At 38.8% G+C, this 14247-nt stretch overlaps 2 protein-coding genes and 1 pseudogene across 3 annotated transcripts in view; 1 reads left to right on the plus strand and 2 right to left on the minus strand.

Moving 5' to 3' along the window:
* Positions 1–49: 49 nt before the first annotated feature.
* On the minus strand, positions 50–3930 carry yif1b (Yip1 interacting factor homolog B (S. cerevisiae)). Of its 2 annotated transcripts, none has more exons than XM_086081573.1 (8): positions 3789–3930; positions 3022–3121; positions 2631–2760; positions 2444–2548; positions 1890–2026; positions 1634–1789; positions 1431–1524; positions 50–1287 (listed from the first exon to the last, which is right to left on the minus strand). In XM_086081573.1, exons 1-8 carry the CDS (start codon positions 3823–3825, stop codon positions 1132–1134), a joined length of 915 nt encoding a protein of 304 aa, XP_085937699.1. In that variant the 5' UTR covers positions 3826–3930; the 3' UTR covers positions 50–1131. The 2 variants fall into 2 exon arrangements, with proteins under 2 accessions (XP_085937699.1, XP_085937698.1); XM_086081572.1 differs by having other exon boundaries at positions 3780–3923.
* A 257-nt stretch (positions 3931–4187) lies between these two features.
* Positions 4188–5480, minus strand: LOC147170827 (dynein axonemal light chain 4 pseudogene; annotated as a pseudogene).
* Positions 5481–7222: 1742 nt separating this feature from the next.
* LOC147170828 (uncharacterized protein C14orf132) overlaps positions 7223–14247 on the plus strand; it is a 28779-nt gene continuing 21754 nt past the window's right edge. The window contains exon 1 of the mRNA XM_086081574.1: positions 7223–7367. Within this exon, the coding sequence (XP_085937700.1) occupies positions 7338–7367 (30 nt within the window). The 5' untranslated portion in view covers positions 7223–7337. The remainder of the gene's footprint in view (positions 7368–14247) is intronic.

The raw sequence follows: 14247 nt of genomic DNA on the forward strand, positions 1-14247 counted from the left end.
TCTTCTTTAGTCTCAGTCACATTCTGATTCACTGTTCAATACCACATACTATCAATCCTTGCTTTTATTCCATCTGACTTTCAATATGAAAAGCAACAAATAATTTACATTGTTTCTTAAAAGGCTATCAAAACAACATGAAGCGCTACTTGCTGATATTTCACGCGGCTTCACCACCAGGCAGCCAAGCGTGTGGACATGACACATAGCACGTAAAGGTTAAGAAGTCGGCACACAACCACGCCAACAGACCTGAAGTACATTCGAGTCCAGATCAAGTGATAAAAGATCAGACAATTGTTGGAAACTTGTGTGCGTCACTCTTGAATGTGCTTTCGGTTTCATTGAATTATAAAGAAAGTGGGATAACTTAGTCTACGTATGTGCATTCAGTCAACTCAGAAGACTCGATTACAGATCAAAGCAGCTTCTGACAAACGGGACACGTTTAAATATTACGCCAAAAAATCCTAATTAACTCATTCACTGCTATAAACGTCAAAAATTCATTTGAACTATTTATTAGTTTAAAAAAAATTCCCCACTATTGTTAACAAGAGTATGAAAACCTAGAATTGTTTTTAGTGTACATTTAGAACAGATATAAAATGTATGATTAATCGTGAGTTAACTAGTGAAGTCATGCGCTTAAAATTTGTAATCGCCTGACGCCCCTAATTTTTAATAATCCTTTCTCTTTTTTTTTTTTCGCATCAGGCGATTAATTTCTTTAAATTGTAATTAATTGCATGACTTCTATCGTTAATTCTGTTCTAAATGTACAATACTTTTTTCTAGGTTTTCATACTCGTGTTAACAAAAGTGGAAAAAAATGTTAAACTAATGGAAATTGTTCAAATGAATTTTTGACGTCTATGGCCGTCAATGGCAGTGAATGAGTTAACAAATAATCACAGTGTGGAAAAACAGCTTAGTAAAATGTTTTAAGGAAAAAACATGGCAGTACAAAACAAAAAACACGGGCTGTGCTGTGAGAGGTGCTCTCTCTTGCGCATTGTCGCGTGTGGTGTCATGCTCTTACAGTCCGTTAACACACAAGGGCAGCTTGAGTGCGCATGCGTGCGTGCGCGTGTGTGTGTGTGCGCGCCTCCTCCCACAGAGCAGCTGCATTTATCTGATCAGGTGATAGGTGAGCCAGTACATGAAAACGGGCTGGGCCGCCGCTATCGACATAGTGAGGTACATCCTCAGCTGGTTCCTGGCTCCTCTCACGAGCCTTCCCTCCGCCGCCGCTTCGGAGAGAAGCTTCAGGCGCAGCGTGCGTGTCTGAAAATACATCGCAAGCGGCAATTATTTCATGGAAAGCGTCAACATTTCAGGTAAATGAATAGGCATCATGTGTTTTCTTAAAATGTTGTTTTCAATCAAATAGCGTTGCTCGGCACTAATTAATTGCCTGGCGGACTCACCATAAATACAAAAATGGCAGCACAGCACCACAGTAAAGAGAGATAGTAGGCTGGCCTCCCAAACATCAGTCCTGCCACGACACCGATGATCATCCTGAGGAAAGGTACACATAATTCAGACAATCGCATATTTCATTTAAAACACAAAATTAAAGACCCGCTAACTGTCGCGACGGCTGGGACACGAACGCGCACGTACATACCCGACATATTTGTAGCCAGAGAAGGCGAGCAGGTCAATGGTTGTGAGGTCGGTGCTAACGGTCACCAGGTAGAGCGACAGGAGGACTGCCAAGACTTCCATTATGAGCCACACCAGCGCCGAGCTTGCCTGAACTCCGAGCAGCTCGGGAGTAAACCTAGAAATTAAAAAAATTCATAAACGGGCCGAGCTTGAGCCTCGTTTTCCTCCCACAAGTGCGAGATGTAATTGCTCGCCCAATGGCGGTGTATATGTACCTGTCTTGTGTGCCCAGGGCCAGCCCAGCCACCAGCACGTATGTGATGAAACCCATGGCGGGGATGTAGAGATCGGGAGCGTTCACGTCAAAGCGCGGCGCCACTGGGGTGTCCTGCTGGTAGCTCACCTCCCAGTTCTGAAAAAAAAAACGGCATTGTCGACATGTCGGAAAGGAAATAATTAGTGATGGGAAAATGAAGCTTCATGAAGCACTTGTAATATTTTTTGACTCCTCTAGATGGCACTCTTGGTTGAAAGATGCAGTGGAAATGTAATCAATTTCCTTTGCACTAGCCTTTATATTTAAACCAAGAGCACCATCTAGGGGAGTCAAAAAATATCACAAGTGCTTCATGAAGCTTCATTTTCCCATCACTAGAAATAATCCTTATTGGTGAGGCCCAACAAACAAGACAGTCAAGTCCGGTTTGGGTACGAATTTGTCAAGGCAGCTCTGTAGGCCGTCAATTCAGATCTGCACGCTTAATGAGGTTACAGAATGAAGCAGAATCATCGAAGGAGCAGCTCTAAGAATAGGATGCTTTCAATTTACCTCATGCATGTAGGGGAAAACTAGAAGACCCAGCTTCTTTCCCACGTACACCGTGTCCACCGCAAAGTAGTACTTCAGCTTGGAAATGGGGATGAATCTGTCCAGCTACACCACACAAACACATATTTCCCCACCCTCGCAAGTTGTTTTCTTTTTGGCAGGGCAAAGATCTGTGAGCCAATCTTACATTCTTGTCCATCATTTCTTTGCCATGAGATGCCAGTGAGCTGCCATAAGCCATGGCGAGGTTTGACATTGGGTCTGACAGCATGGACTGGCCCGCAAAACCTGCTGCCTCATGCCCACTATGTTGGTTCCTGTCAACAGAAATGCACATTAACTGGGATTCATATATACATTTTTGCAACAGACCCAAATTTAAGACATATTAATGAGTGCAAAAGTGCAAGGCATTGAGTCAACTACCTTCAACATGCCTGCTCATAGAAACTGTTTCTATTATTCCTTAGGGAAAAGATGGTATGAAGTGATCATCACGTGCTTAAACTCGCTGATCATATAAACTAAGCCTGAGAAGAATTAAGATGTTAATGTTGAATGTGTCTGGTAGGCCTCACCTGTGGTGAGATGTCTGTGAACCGCAGCCGCTCGTGTCCTCAAACAACAGGCTGCCATCTGAAGCATCCATGGAACTATTTCGAAGACGTACATTAGGCTCTGGATGAAGAGGAATACAGTATGCGGTTTTGTTTTGTTTTTCTGTCGACGGGCATAGTTTGGGAACCAATTCACACACTTGTAGCATTCAGCTGACACATCTTGTTTACTGAGGCACCATTGAGTGATCACATCACCACGAGGCAAATCACATCATAGTGAGGACCCACCATTTCAAAATGGTATGAAACCAGTGCTATTGTTTTAGACTACAGTATTTGCAAATTAACTCATTTGACATGTGTGTCACCTGCCTCTGAAACTGTCGAAATAACTGCCATTCAGTATCCCATTCAGTATCAGAAACAGACGAACATTAAAATAAACATGTTGTAATAATCAATGGGATCAATGTAACGTTCCAAAACGATGAGTATGGATCATAATCGATATTGAGAACAGTCCAAAAAAATTAAAATAATTGACTAAGGAGTACATCAGCAAGTAAGGCTTTTTATATTTGCTGTAGCAGCTAGATGCATTTTGTTATCAGTTTTAATACTTGTATTTCAGCCAATATGCATGGATAATTTTGGTTTGTCGGCAACGATGCTACAAGCTAGCATTCATCCCATTCAATCTAGTTTACCCTGACCGATTGGAAACTGAAACTGAATGAGAGCAGCCGAGAAATAATGTGATAAATGAAAGCACGTACGTAACTTACGCTGTCTAGAACCTTTCGGAGTTGCAGAATAATCCATTTTGGACAGTTGCTGACCCCCTCACCGGTGCAGTCGGCAAGTTATTTTCAGCAAGCCAATAGCTACAGTACTGTGCGCAACTTCTTCGTCTGCTCGCGTTCTGGCAGGCTGGCTCATGAATACCTACGATGCTGCCCTCCAGCGGACATATTTGCTACTTGTCGTGTTGGGAGTTCTCAACTCGGGACATTTCTTTCCATATATTTGTTTTTAACAACAAATTGAATTTGAAATCAGAAATCAAGAAATCGAATGCCAAGCGAATATCTTAGTGTATGACGATTTCTTTTTAATTTAGAAGAAGGGATTTGGTGAAAATAAATCATAATTGCAGCTTTGTCGTTGCACCGAAATTGTCACCCATGTGCGGAAATAAAACACACAAACACGATATACACATATTAATTTATATATATATATATATATATATATATATTAGAACGTTGAAGTTGTAGAATTGCAATAGTTGTCAGTGGCCTAAAGGTGGCGGCGTTTGAACGAGCACCAAATCAATCAATCATCCGACTATTAAACTTTTATTTTTGGCTGTGACTTAATTATCTCAGTCATTCATAGTTAAAGTTGGCCATACTAAAAATGGCTAATTTATTGCAGTAACTTAATAAACTACATTTTAATTCTGTATGTCTCACATACAGAACTAAAATGTAGTTTATTCAGGACGTTTATTATAATAAGAATATTTTTTTAACCCTCAGTTCTTATACTCATTTGCACATATACACAACATTAATATTTTCAATATTGGACATAGACGTTTTGTTACTAAGCGACAGCTGTGCTCATGTTTCACATGGTTTTCCATAAAACAAATAGTGTATTCAAATTATGAAACAATTGTTAAAATAAAATGTAATGATTGTATATACTTTCAAACTTTAACAACACAGTACGAAATAAAAGCATCGTCAATAGTGTACAGTTGTCAAGTGTAATGTTTTATAAACATTAGAAACATTTTTGTTTTAATTGTGCCACTACAACCACCAGACAATAGATGGCGAAAACGAGGGGGGAAAACGAACGCTGCCACTTAAAAATTAGGTGAAGAAATAAGTTGTAGCGTAAACAAGGAAGTAGTCTTCGTTGCCACCACGTTATCATTTCAACTAAATTGTTTCTGATTCAAATAATTAGATGATGGTCCATAGCTCGAACTAGAGCTTGTGAGCGATGACGAGGAGAAAGAGGACCATTTGATGACGCTAGAAGCACTTCCAAATACAAATCGCCAAGCTCCCTCCGTAGAACATGTACAGCAGATTCTTCGCCTCATGAGTAACGCCGAAGCCGAAACTTTCGCCGATCACGACGTGCCACGCCACGCCAAACATCTTGTCCATGGAGTCCTTGACCATCTTCGCTGCGCTCTCGTTGTTGTCGGGACACTTTTCGAAGGCTGAAATGCACAGCGCTATGGCCTCCTCCTTCATTTCCTCAGGCATGTCTGAGTGCCTAACGATGGGGAAACTGTACGCTAGTTTTTTTCCACATTCTTCCGGGTCTGCTTCCCCAGTCTCCGTCATCGTAATTATTACTAACGATTGGGGTTGTTGAGTCGACGCTATACTTAACGTGGTCTCTTACCGAGCACTGTTCGTAAGCGTCATTTTTGTTTCGAGCGAAAGGACAACGGGGGCAGCGCCACAATACGTCACCCTTTAGAGTCTTAATGACGTTTCATTGTTTAATTGCACTTTGTATGTCCAAGTTCGACTGATTATCGTAGGCGTCTCGTCAACACACTCAGGCGTGGCCTTATATTAATCTATACAAATTTGCATTTCAACTCGCCCTAAAGACAGGTACTTTAATCAATTGTAACCCTCAGGATTTTAAAATATGCAATGTCATTCACTTCAACGCACCATTCAAGTCCGATATCATTTGCCACTCTCACCAAATGTCTCCATGGTGACTGCCTTTTTAGTGTTGACAGCTGGATTTAGTGCACCTCAGGGAAAAATGAGCCTCTCCCTTTTCAAATGGGCTGTGGTGTGCCCAAAAAGGCCCAAGTTGCTTCTGTGTCACATGTACATGCATGCACGCTGTTCCCCACCCACCCTGCTCTTACTCAAAAGGCATACAAAGGCTGTCGCTTCTCATGCAGTAGTAATTGTTGTAAAGGACACGTGGACTGGATGTCTGCTGTTAACAGCTATGACAATTTTTTACTTCAACTTTTAAGAACCAGCGCACATTCATTAGTCTCTTCTTAGGTACTTGTGATAAATAAAGACACTCAGAAATAAAGGGAAATGACTCATAAGACTTGTGTTACACACTGTTAACTCTAGTACTTGTATAAATAAAGTACTGTAATTTGAAACATGCCTCAGACATTCTTCTCTCACACATTACAAGCCAAAGTTAGTTTTTAATGTAAAAATACAATCAGAGATAAATAAAATGTGACATATTTACTTTCTGGTGTAAGTAAATGCTTCTTGTTAAGACAATTTGTTGTACCTGCAACAAATTGTACTTCAAGCCAACATAAAAGCCTAACCCAATGCTCTGCAGTTTCCTTTACATTAAAGGTGTCAAAATCAAATTTGTTATGGGCCACATTGTAGTCACAGTTTCCTTAGAGGGCCACTATGACTTTGAAACCACCATATATTGTAAATGCGTATACAACAATTGAATGGGAACTAGTTTTGCAATCAGAAGTCAATTCACTATATACTATAGTAGCTATTATAGTAACTATAATAGTTTATAATCGATTGTTCAAGTGACAGTTAAAAAGGGGGTTGGTAAGAAGATGCTTGGAATATGTCAATGTTAATATTATTACATATGACAATTTGAAATTTTGTTGGGTATGTGTAGTTTGGATAGGTTCTTTGTAGACACTACATTGAAAACAAATACAGTAGTTTATACTGGATAGCCTACGGAAGACCTTAAATAGTAAACATGTAAAGATTTTTTTATTAACATATTAGAGTTTTCATTCCCTTACTATGCCATTATTAGTCGCTCATTAAAAAAAAAAAATCCTAAAACATTGCACTGTAATCCTATCTGCACCCACCATTATCCTCATATTGAATACGAGTAGAAGACAAAAAAAAAAAAAAAAGAACAGCATGTTTTTACAATAGCATTAAAATTACATGTTGCCAAGGAGATAAATAAATCAACAGACCAGATTGTTTGCAACGAAACACCCCCAAAACAAAGTGAAAGAGATGTTGGGGTGCAGTCAAAGAGGCATACCAGCATAAGTAATTGTGCAAGGTTATCTTTGCACGCTCAAAGGAGCGAGTCCCCCCCTTCCAGACACATACACAACCATACAGAGCAATGGGTGGGGGGTGTATTTGCTCATGTGCCGAATGAATAAACTATTCCATCAAGCATGAAGAGCGTTTATTGTAGCATATCTGCGACACAGCAGAGACCTTCTTCATCCTCGTTTCCTTCCCTCTCCGCCTGGCTAAGTGAATCTCTCCGCCTTCAGGCTGGCCACCATCGATCCAGGAATGATGGCGTTATCGCTGATGGCTGTGCAGGTAAGGCAGAGCAAGCAAATATATTTAAATGACTGCAAATACTGACAAGATGAAGTCACTGATGACAGTGAAAGTGTTGCGTTCAAGGCCATGCATAGTCAGACGAGTGTTAGAGAAAGAATGTGTTTTGAATTAGTTTGTCGGTCTTCCTTAACAAAAAAAATTAGCTTAATTTGAACTATTTCTATTAGTTTAACATTCCCCCCCTCCCACATTTGTCAACTAGTGTATGAAAACCTAGAATTTTTAAACTCCTGAAGTCATGCGACCAATTACGATTACTAATGAATTTGTAATATTTTTTTGTTTTGTTTTTTTAAATCGCGTCAGGCGATTACAATTTTTAATATTAATTAATCGCTTGATTTCAATAGCTAACTCACGATTAATCACAAATGTCATATCTGTTCTAAATGTACAATTAAAAAAATCGAGGTTTTCATACTCTTGTTAACAAAAGTGGAAAAAAAAGAGGTAAACAAATAGAAATAGTTCAAATAAATTTTTGACGTCTATAGCCGTCAATGGCAGTGAATGAGTTAAGGACAATGATGGAAATGTGTTGACTGGTGCCTGTAGTGTGATGGATGGAATGAATACTTAGAGATAAGGAAGCTTAGGTCCAGGAAGTAACAATGATTTGCAAGGAAGAAGTAGAAAGGCACGAAAAAGGATGACAAATGGAAGAGAATGTCAGAAGATGATGTTGGACTACGTAGAATCATTATAGACCACGACGGTCACAGATGACATAGTGAACTACGGTGAAAGCAGGCACCGGGTGGAGGAACATCTGAAAAGGTGGAGGCATCAGAAAGGAGATGTAGATTAGCGGAAGTAAGGTAGAACAGGCCTACTTTATATGTGCATGAATGAGAGGAGTGGAGGGAGGAAGAGTGAGGCTGTAGGAGGAAGATATAGCGAGGGCGGAGGACTTTAAATACTTCAGGCTTTTAAAAAAAAAGTACGGTAAATGGAAGAAGGTGTATTGTATGGACATGAAAGTGATAAGCAAAAAAATAAATGAAGCGAAATTGGCATTGTTTTATATTTTTAGTAATTATCGAGTGATTTTTGAAAGAAGACAGCTGATGTTTAAAGATGCTAACTGCAGATGATAAACCAAAGATGCGGGCGTTAAGCCGACAACCTAATCATCTCTTTATCATATGAAATGATGTCCACGTAATAGTTTTCAAGCGTGGTGGAAGAATATCAATAACGCTTCGCTTCTAACAGTTAGCTACCGATGCTATCGCTAATGCTGTTACCGAATTTAAAGCAGACTGTGAGCAGCCTTCAGAGACGATATTCACGATCAACTATCAGACGCACCATACTGAAATGCTCTCATACATACAACCAAAACACTCACACACCCTCACAACTCAAATCCTTTCACACATACTAAAATCCACTCAGATAGTAGTGTGTGAGCTGACTTGATGCGAGAGTGAGGTTTTTCCACAAGGAGACATTTTTGGCGAGGGCTTTATTTAAACAACTGAGTCACTAAGTAACGGGGCAGACTTCTGGGCCTGAGGTCACGTCTTGTGGGTTGTTTGCTTTAAAAAAAATCTTTGAAGGCTATTGTTTCAAAAATAAGTCGTTTGGAGGGAAATATCTGTCACATGTGTAAAGCTTGACAGTGGTGAGTCCCCCCCCCCCCCTTCATGACTTCTCCTTTTGATTCCTTGGATGACGGTAAACAGCGCTCCTTTTTCAGCCTGTTCGCTCTTTGTCCTACGCTGAGTGCTGGAGCTAGCCAGAGGCGATGTTTGTTGTCATTTTCAAGGTCCCTTAGTGAAGCGCAAGGGCTGTGTAGCCTTTGGATACGTTTTGAAAGTAATTGCTGTTGCTTTTAAGTGCAAGAATAGGACTACTTAGACCACATGCTGTCTTTTCATACGCTGCGTTCGGCCCCACATGTGTTCTATTAGCTGGAGGAAGGATTTGCTACAATTTTGTTTTTGAATTGACAACTTTTAAGCTTGCGTCAAAATAACCTTTTCTGGGGTGGCACAAACGTTTGATATTAATGTACGTATAGCATTGAAAGTGGAGTTTGTGTTTGCAGAAGATGTTTGAGATGGGAATGACTAGGCGTGTGCCAAAAAAAATCGATTCTCATAAGAATCGCGATTCTCATTTAGTAAGATTCAGAATTGATTTTAAATGTCCCAAAATTGATTTTATTTAAATTATTTTATACTGTCTTGCCTTTGTCTGTGTGCCTTTATTTGGAGCGCTGTTCATGTTGTACCCAGTTTGGCCACTGGGGGGGCAGTGTGGTTGTTAAGTTGTAGCCACATTAGAGAGTAGAAGGAAGAAGTCACAATCAAGTTATTCCAATAAAAGTTTTTTTTTTCAGCGTGGAGCCGTTCTTTTGAGTGATAAAAGTGCCACGACTAGCGCGCTAATTAGCATTAGCGAGTCAGACTGGAGTAGATCATTACAATTCCTTGCACATCTATAGATTCAAGCAAAAATCTTTGTCAATCAAATCATTTTGAATAAAAAATCGTTCATAATGGAAAATCGATTCTGAATCGAATCGCAGGGCCAAAAATAATAATAAAAAATCGGAATCGAATTGAATCGTGAGACATTCAAAGATTCCTACCCCTACGAATGACATATGTGATAAAGAAGAGGGGTCCAAGGACAGGTAGAATTGAGCATAAGTGGGCATTTGCTCCGTTGTGCGCCATTGTGGGATGGAACTCAGCTGACTCTCGGCCAATTGAAGCAGCTCCCCTCATACTGATTAAAATCAGGACGGTGGAAGCACACACATTCTTTGCATTACGGAAGCAGAAATGGACTCGCTGGGGCCCGAGAGATGAGATTGACGTGTGCTAATCGTGTTCTTGTAGGTAAACTGCAAGGTCTCCCCTTGCAGATGACATAGCCGGCAATTGGACCCTGGATTGCGCATCTATGTATGACCTCCCTGCTAACACGCTACACTAGACGTAAAATAAAGACGCGCCCGCTTTCACGCCGAGCACACGGGCGCTTGTCTGTGAAAATAGTGCGCCGTATTACTTGCATGAAAAGTCATTTTGCTGCTGAAAGGTGTCTTGATTGATCACCTATTAATACTTTCTGATTGCTCCCATTTTCTCATTGGGCCAGCCTGACCCAATGACCCGGTGATTGGAACTCATTCAACCGAACGAGTTTGATGGAAAGCCTCATCTGATAGCCATCTGTTCTCTCAACACAGTAAATCAGGAGCACTCATTGTGTGGCTTGGGATGGATGCCACTTCTGAAACCGCTAAATATGTCTTTACGATAGTTTGAGGTTTCTATTCTTAAGATGTGATCATGCAGCTCGTTACGTTTACTGTCGGTTCATATTGCTTGTTCATGTCATGTCATTGTAACAAAAGGCAATAGTGACCAATTTATCTCGTGGCATTGCTCTTATTTGGCGATGTGTCATTGAGTAAGACATCAGCGGGGCTTTTGCCCTTAGTTTGACCTTGTGATTATGACAGGATTTACGCTTTCAAGCCCAAATTTCTTTCTTTCTCATGCGGGAAAATGTTAGAATGACCCCAATTAAGCCACGCCTATCCAAGAGTGCATATAAGCGAGAGAAAGGTCAAATGAACAGATATTTTTCAGTGGGACTACAGACGGCAGAACCGATCAGAAGCACTTATTTCAAAAGCTGGACCGCCGTCATGTGAGACAACAGCAGGCTTTATTGTGCAAGACCTCCTGCCCACGAGAGCTCCGTTCAGCTGTGACCTCTGCTACACGTTTTCATTTTTCTTTGGGTTTTTGTGACAGTGAATTAAAAGTAGGAGCAGCCTCTTTAAAAAATAATTTGAGAAAAACATACGGCAAAAAGTGAACAAGATTCCAATTGAGATCTTGTTCATGTCTACCACGTGTATGTAATAATGTAAAGGGCTACCAGTTTGGGACACACTTCTAATCGAATTACTGTTAAATACTTGTATTTGTCATTGTTAATAATTACCGGTATTCATATACACAGCAAAAAGTGGGGTGTTAAAATTTCAGGGTTATTTGATTTTAACTCATTCACTGCCATTGACGGCTATAGACGTCAAAAATTCATTTGAACTATTTCTATTAGTTTCACATTTTTTTCCGCTTTTGTTTACAAGAGTATGAAAACCAAGAAAACATTTGTTTTATTGTACATTTAGAACAGATATCAAATTTGTGATTAATCCTGAGTTATTTTGTTTTTTTTTAGTTGATCAGGGGCAAACAAAACAAGTTTTACTTCTTTCTGTCCCCTTTTATTCTTCTATTCTAGTGAAGTCATGCGATTAATTACAGAAAAAATTTAATCCCCTGACGTTCCTTATTTTTTCTAATATTTTATTTAAAAAAAATTAAAAAAATAAAAAAGAAAGAAGAAAAGATTAAGAATTAGGAGCGTCAGGGGATTACATTTTTTCTGTAATTAATCGCATGACTTCACTAGTTAACTCACGATTAATCACAAATGTTATATCTGTTCTAAATGTACAATAAAACTAAAATTTCTAGCTTTTCATACTCTTGTTAACAAAAGTGGGAAAACACTAATAGCAATAGTTCAAATGCATTTTTGACGTCTATAGCCGTCAATGGCAGCGAATGAGTTAATTATTTAAAATGACTAAACTAATGGTGTTGTGAAATCCTTGTATGAAAATTTGATTAGAACCTGGGACATAATATAGCACTATCGAACTTATCTAAAATGTGCGCGATTGAAAAAGGAAAAAAATGTCACCCATCCAGCATATAGACGTTGTATGTTAGTGGGAATTGACAGAATAGAATCAAAGTCACGCAACTCCAACATCTGGGTTCTTACTTTTTTTCAGAGCCCAACTGGCAATAACCTGATGATGTATCCTGGAGTCTTCTTGGAAAGTTTCTTTAAAATTGCCCATGTGCTGAAATAAAAATGCTAATGCTAATAATGTGAGCACCACATCTTAAAACGAGCTGAATGCTCGGAAATAAGCTCTTCTCATCAAGGAAATCCTCCATTCAGATATAATTCGGACCCGATTTAAATTGTAGATGTCTTCATCAAGGTTTGCCACATTTATGCAAACCTCAGACTTCCTTTTGAAATTCACAGTGCCTGTCATACGGACATACGGCCAACCTCTAGTGATAACCTGAGGACACGTTACTGCTGAACACATTAGGCACACAGGCGAATGACTCATGAGTCATGGCACGCATAATATAAGACCCCATAATGCTTTATTCATTCAGGAGGGGGCGAGCATGACAGATTAGAAGCATACAAAGTCATCACACGCATGTGGACAGAAACAATGGCGTCCCTCTTATATAAGTTGTGTCAATTTTCAGCCCACACGTCACTTGGGGATTCATTGTTAAAAGTTTTTGGGGCGTTGTGAGCTGATTGATGTACTGTGTTACCAGTTTGGTCATTGTTTTCCGAAGCAAAAACAGACGTTTGCAAATGTCTTATTTTGATTAGACAACAATTACTGTTGATATGCTGAAATCAGAAAATTTGGACAGTTTAAAAAAAATAATAATCTCCAAACGATTACTCGATTATTAAAATAGTTGTCGATTGTCGATGTCGAATTACTTCTCAATTAAATGATTAATTTTGACAGCTGTGCTTTGTTTCTGTTTTATTTTTACTTTTATTCAGTCAGTTTTAATCAGTTCTTAGAGCAAGTTGGTTAGTTTTATTAGCTTCTAATTTTTTTCTTCCAAAAATGCTTTGTTGTCGTTTAATTTTCTAATCGTTTTTGTTGTTTTTTTCTGAACTATATGGAGTATTTGTGGAGTGCAAAATTATAAAAAAGATAAACAAGTATTGTGTGATACAGTTACCTAGAATTTCCAAATGACTGTTCTACCTTCTTCCGTTCGGCCGTACAGTTATACTAAAATAAAAACTTTGAGATCTTCTGAAAGGGCATACAGTTCGTATTATGTTCAGTTTATGGAATATGAACTCTTTATTTGTAAAGCCAAGGTGTGTACTTCGGGTCAACATGCGAGAGGAATGGATGGAGGTGCGATGTATGTTCAGTGGAGCACGCCGTTAATGAAACGGAGCTTAACAGCGCATGAAACATACACAAGTATTTTAAGAGGTGCGTGTATGTGATGTATGTCTCATCCGCACGCATGCGTTCCCCTTTTGAGACTCTTCACACACTATTGCAGAGGATTTCAAACTGTGGGACGTTTTAATGATACGTTGAACTCATTCACTGCCATTGACGTCAAAAATTCAATATTAATACAATTTCGATTAGTTTGCCTTTTTTTTTTAACAACAGTATGAAAACCTAGAATTTTTTTATTGTTCATTTAGAACAGATATCAAATTTGCGATTAATCGTGAGTTAGCATTTGACTATTAACTTGTAAGCACATTTAATTGTAAATTGATTTTTTGATCAAGTCCACATAAATATCAGTGATACTCTAAAAAGGGTATTCATTAACTCATTCACTGCCATTGACGACTATAGATGTAAAAAAATTACTGTGAACTATTTCTATTAGTTTCAATTTTTTTCCATTTCATTTTTTTTATGAAAACCTAGATTTTTTTATTCTACATTTATAACAGATATAAAATTCTCATGTGATTAATTACGATTAAACTGCCCTTATTTTAATTTTATTTTTTTAAATTAGGCCCGTCAGGCGATATATATTTTTGAATTGTAATGAATCACATGACTTCACTTGTTAACTAACGATTAACATTTTATATCTGTTCTAAATTTGCAATAATTCTTTTTCTAGGTTTTCATACTCTTGTTAGCAAAAGTGGAAAACATTTTTAAACTAATAGAAATAGTTCAAATGAATTTTTGACGTCTAAAGCCGTC

The sequence above is a fragment of the Leptonotus elevatus genome, chromosome 7 (assembly GCF_054856555.1).
Source record: "Leptonotus elevatus isolate MCC_2025b chromosome 7, RoL_Lele_1.0, whole genome shotgun sequence".
Lineage (NCBI taxonomy): Eukaryota > Metazoa > Chordata > Actinopteri > Syngnathiformes > Syngnathidae > Leptonotus > Leptonotus elevatus.